Genomic DNA, 6000 nt, shown 5'->3' on the forward strand with positions numbered 1-6000 from the left:
TAGGATTTTAAAGTGGTTTTTGTCAAAGGGTTATTCAAAGAAATACAGGAAAGGTTATGGGAATCAGTAAAACATATTGATATGACCAGGGCAGGGACCTCCCATGCTAGGCGCCTACATAAGGGGAGGAAATAATTTTACTGGAACCCACTGAGAGTAGGGACTATACTAGGGCCATGGATACATAGCTGTGAATTTGAAACTGACCATTCTCATGGAACTTATGGTCATGTGGGAGATGGAAAAAAATCTAGAGAAGATAAATGAGCAATGAGTGTAGTGTGTTTAGTAGGGAGCAATTGAAGTGTTGAAGACAGACAGTGAAGTAATCAGAATTACATTTCAGAATGATGACTCTGGCTGTGGTGTAGAGAGTAGATTGGAAAGGGACAAAACGACAGAACAATGTGGTTGTAGCAAGTTAGGAGGTGAAATGGCAGTGGCCTAAATAAGGCAGTGGTAGTAAGGATAGAATGTGGTTAAAAAAGACCTGCATACCATTTTCTGAGTGCCCATCCCACATTTGGGAATTATGTCAAAAGCTCCTAGTCAGTCTTATTGCCAGGTTCGGTGGTCTCTATTCTTTCATATTTTCTTCAGAATTCATTTAACAGCTCATCCCCCAAGCTTTCTTCTGAACCTTTTCTCTCTCTCTCTCTCTCTCTCTCTCTTTTTCCTGAATCTTCTCTTGCTTCTCACCAACCTTCCATCCTTCTCTTCCTGAGGAATCCAGAGCTAGTTGCAGTGCCCTGTGAGGGTGAGATCCAATCTTTGCTGTATGGGAAAGAAAGAGCCCTAGTAGGCATGCTGAATTCTCGTGCCAAATAAAGCTCAAAGCCTGAATGTAGACTTACATTTCCTTATACTTGGAAAAATATTGTTTATAATTTTGGTGGAATAATATAATAAAAGGAGAGACAATGCCAGAGGTATGAGCCATAGATCTAGATAGAACCTGTGGTATTATGTTCATGACTATGGATGTGTAGTAGTTGTATTAGTTGCATCATAAACTTCATATTTTTAAATTTTTATTTTATTTTACATAAGTATTATATGTAGGAATCAATATTTTGTTAATCATCTGGTAAGTTTTGTTTTTGTTTTTAATGGTCACAAGAGACAATGGAAGAAGTCCGTCTCTGGTTTGTGAAACCAAGGAATGTTTCAGGATTCTCATTCAATAAGCGCTTTGCTTATTGTCATCTCAAAGTGCCATGCACACATGAAAAACATGTTATGAATTGGTTGGGAATTTTTAAGATTGACAGTGTAGGTCCTAGGGTATCCAGTTGATCCTGTGTTCATATTTTTTTGTATTGTCCCTTTTTAATTTCTTTACATACATTACAACATTATGACATATTTTGCATTTTTTGTTGCTCTTGGAATTCTCATAATGCTTTGTACAATTTATTACCTCAAAACCTGTTAAGTAGAAACCATTCATGGATTTTGATTGTTGTTTCTTGATAATACATCTTTTCATTTGTTCTTGAAAAGAATATATAATACTGGGATGCCTGGGTGGCTCAGTGGTTGAGCATCTACCTTTGACTCAGGGCATGATTCTGGAGTCCTGGGATTGAGTCCCACATCGGGCTCCCTGCATGGAGCCTGCTTCTCCCTCTACCTGTGTCTCTGCCTCACTCTCTGTGTGTCTCTCATGAATAAATAAATAAAATCTTAAAAAAAGAGAATATACAATACTAATGTTAGTAGGTTAGAATTAATAACCTAATAAGTTATATATAATTATACATTATATAATAAAATAATATTTATATAGTTGGTAACCTAATGAATATGTTTGGCACATATATAATAAAGAGACTTTCTAGAAATTTAGGACATAATACTTTTTATTGTAAGTGATCTACACATGTAAGTCAGATAAAGATAGTTATGTAGAATTTGGAACATTAAATGGAAAAATAAATAACGTGAAAGTTATATAGATTTTGGGGTATTAGGATGGACAAGATTATATGTGCACTGATAGCAAATTTTTGGTTTTCTTTGGCACCCTAAATGTTAAAATTCAGATCTATAAACTTAATTTCTTTTCCTTTTTTTTTAGTGCTATATATTTCCTTCTATTTGTTTTTAATAATTCTGTTTGACTACCAAAATAATATATGTATAGTGTAAAAATTTTAGAAGTACAAAGATGAAATAAAAATCACCCACAGTCCCAGAACCTAGAGATATAACCACTATTAACATTTTGGTAGATTTTTTTTTTTTTACTCTTTTATCCATAGTTCCGTATACATCTTTTTGTAATCCTGAGATCATATAATAACATTATCTTGTAATCTTTTTTCCTATTTAATAGAATATCATCAATATTGTCCCACTTTTTTTACAATATGATTTTTTCCTCCATTTTATTGATATAATTGACATAGCATTATATTACTTTTATGTGTACAACATAGTGATCTGATATAGGTGTGTACTATAAAATGATTACCACATTAAATTTCATTTTATGATTTTAGGTCTTACATTCAAGTCATTAATCCATTTGAGTTGATATTTTTGTATATGGTGTAGATGGTGGTCCAGTTTCATTCTTTCCCATGTGGCTGTCCAGTTTTCCCAGCATCATTTACTGAATACACTCTTTTACCCACTGTATATTCTTGGGTCCTTAATTGATGATATATGTGTTGGTTTATATCTGGGTGCTCTATTCTGTTTCATTGACCTATGTGTCTTTTTATGGCAATACCATACTATTTTGTAAAGTAGTTTGAAATCAGGGAGTGTGATACCTCCAGCTCTGTTCTTTCTAAAGATTGTTTTGCTATTTGGGGCCTTTTATGATTGTATACAAATTTTTGAATTATTCTGTTTCTGTGAAAAATGCTGTTGGGATTTTGATACGGATTACATTGAATCAGTAGATTGCTTTGGGTAGTATGGATAATTTAAACAGTATTCATTCTTCCAATCCATGAGTATTATGTCTTCTTCAATGTCTTTCATTAATGTCATACTTTTCAGTGTACAGATCTTTCACCTTATTTAAATTTGTTTTAGATATCATATTCTTTTTTGATGCAATTATAAATGGGATTGTTTTCTTAATTTCTCTTTCTGATAGCTCATTATTGGTGTATAGAAACAGAATTGATTTCGGTATGCTGATTTTGTTTCCTGCAACTTTATTAGTTTATTAGTTTTGACATTTCTTTGGTGGTTTATAGGGTTTCCTATATATAATATGTTGTCTGCAAAAAGAGACAATTTTACTTCTTTCTTTCCGATTTTGATGCCTTTTATTTCTTTTTCTTGCCTAATTGCTCTGGCTAGGATTTCCAGTGCTATGTTGAATAAAAGTGGCGAGAGTGGGCATCCTTGTCTTGTTCCTGATCTTAGAGGAAAAGCTTTCAGCTTTTCACCACTGAGTATGATGTTAGCTGTGGGCTTGTCATATATGGCCTTTATTATGTTGAGGTACGTTTCCTCTATACCCAGTTTGTTGAGAGTTTTTATCCTTTTCCTTTTTAAAAAAAATTTTAATTGAAGAGGATATTTGGAAATGTTGTATTGTTGGGCAGTAAGGATATTTATTTATCATATCCTTAATGCCTTACAACAGGCAAGTCAAATGTGGTAAATTATTTTACAAAAACAGTAACATCTTCAGTTCACATTTTAAAAAGAACAGTGAATTTATGAATGGAGCACTTTGCAAGTGAACTCTTTGTAGATGAAATATTTTAATGCTTGCATGAATTTAAGTAAAATTTATTCTATGAGAATTATAGTGCTTAAATTATTTAGAAGAATATATTAAGAGGAGCCAGAACTGATAATTTGTCATTTAATAGATAATCCAGTACTCTATGACAAAGGCAGTTTGTGGGAGAAGTAATCTTTAAAATAATTTCTCACACGATTTACACAATTCAGTTTTAAAAAGAAGCATACTATCTGATAGTCCCTTAATTCACCACATATTTGGGACATTTTAGCTCTGTTTACTTCCCCTTCAGATTTATTTTAACTTTTAAAAAACTTTAAAATTTTTATTGTAGACAGATTGTAAGAACAGTACAAAGACTTCCTGAATCTCTTCATCCAGAGTTACCAGTTGTTAACATTTTCCACATCTGCTCTCTCATTCTCTCTTTCTCTCTATATATGCATGTAGGTCATCTGAGATTTAGTTGCAAATGTCATACTTCTTCAACCCCTAAAATTCTTGAGTGTTTAACAATGTTTTTGTCACTCATTACCCTCAAGTATGAAGCTTTTTGGTAGCTTTAATTTTTTTTACTTTTAACAGCTTTATTGAGGTATAATTTATATGCTATACAGTTTATTTTAGGCTGCATTCTTCCTTCCTTCCCCTCACTGGCAGTGGCTGGTACAGTGCTGCAGCTTGCTGAGCGAGTGATTTCCTTTGGAGCTGACAAAGCTGCCTTTTGAAATCATCTGGCAGATACACCTACACAGGATGCTTTTTCTCCCAGAGTTTGGGTTGAAATTGAACCCACTCAGCATTTGCTAGCAGAGTATACTCTAATCAAAAGACCACATTTTTGTCCAGTTTTGTCAATATGTAACTATCAAAAATTATTCGAATTCTAATTACCCAATGTGATTTTATGATAGTGTTAGCAAGATCCTAGATCTAAAAATTAAAATTTCTCTGAATTTTTTATCTTGAAGGCAAAAAGTTACCTTTAGAATGAAAAATTGGAATCCAGGGCCTTCAGGTCTCATATTTCATTCTGGAGTAGCATGAGAGATGTTCGGATGGCTGACTTCCATTTTTGCCTTGACTTGGGACTGTTTGCTTTCTTGCTTTCTCTTTTTTTTTTTGTTTATAAATGCTTGGGGATTGGTGTATTTTTACTTATTTACTAGTTGTATCTAAATTATTAGCCAAGTTTTTATAGTTATGTAACATCTACTTATATATTTCTCTTTTTTATCCTCAGGGATGAACTGTAAAAGCACCATCAGCTTGACCAGTAAATAATATTACAGTGGATTGCTCATCTCAGTCCTCAAAGCTTTTTGAAACCAACAGCATCACAGCTTGTTTTGGACTTTGTTACACTATTATTTTCAGCATGAAAATGTGTGGTTTTGTAGGGTTTCTAGTTCTTCAAAGAGGCACAGAAGCCGAATTGGTAAAGGAACGATGCAAAGTATAAATTTGTGTATTATTACTTTAACATGCCCACATTTTACTTTAAAATATTAAAAGACGGGGTTCCACAAATGGAAGACTTAGTTTGTGAATTGATTTCGAGGAGTGGTTTTTCTTAGACACTTAATTCTGTTTCAATATTAATTTATCAAATTGCTCTTGTGCATCAGATAACGCCACCATTCACAAGTTAAAATTCTTGGTTTTTGGATGTCTGTTAGATGCCACTAAGAAAATAGAGATGAGCTTCCTTTTTAAAGCTTTTGATGTGGTGTCATAGAGTAGCATGTTGTAGATACAATCAGCTGCTTTGTTACTTTAAAACTAAGCATTTGTAAATATTAAAACTTTAGAAGATGGCAGGTGATGTCCTTTATAACACTTAGCTATTCAGATTGGACATAACTGATATAGTTCGTCCTTTCCCTCTTTAAAATTATAGAGACTTGTAGCTCAGTACTGTTTTTTTCTGTTTCTAATTTGCTGCTGATAATGTATATGAATTTACTATGCTGTGTAAGCTGGGTCCTAGTCACTGAACAGTTTATGCAGTGCTGCTTTGCCAAATAAAGTTAAAAGTAAAAGAGGCATTGGTGGTGTTTGAATGCAGAAGAGAGAACCACATATCCACCAGACACAGAATGCTGTCTGAGATCACAGACATAAAATTGTTTCTCTAATGCTCCATTTTATGAAATCTGAGTAGCATGGATTTATAGCATTAATTCAGCTGTACATTTGTAGAATATGACTACATTCGGCAGACGGGGTACACCTCATTTATCTTTTTTTCTCTGCTTAATACAGGGCTTACCCTCTTGTAAATG

General features: G+C 33.4%; 1 protein-coding gene across 2 annotated transcripts in view; it reads left to right on the forward strand.

Moving 5' to 3' along the window:
- Positions 1-5761, forward strand: part of PCMT1 (protein-L-isoaspartate (D-aspartate) O-methyltransferase) — a 47036-nt gene extending 41275 nt beyond the window's left edge. For both annotated transcript variants that reach the window (XM_041744948.1, XM_041744949.1), the window contains exon 8: positions 4959-5761. In XM_041744948.1, the coding sequence (XP_041600882.1) occupies positions 4959-4971 (13 nt within the window). In that variant the 3' untranslated portion in view covers positions 4972-5761. The remainder of the gene's footprint in view (positions 1-4958) is intronic.
- Positions 5762-6000: the final 239 nt, after the last annotated feature.

The sequence above is a fragment of the Vulpes lagopus genome, chromosome 2 (assembly GCF_018345385.1).
Source record: "Vulpes lagopus strain Blue_001 chromosome 2, ASM1834538v1, whole genome shotgun sequence".
Taxonomy (NCBI): Eukaryota; Metazoa; Chordata; class Mammalia; order Carnivora; family Canidae; genus Vulpes; species Vulpes lagopus.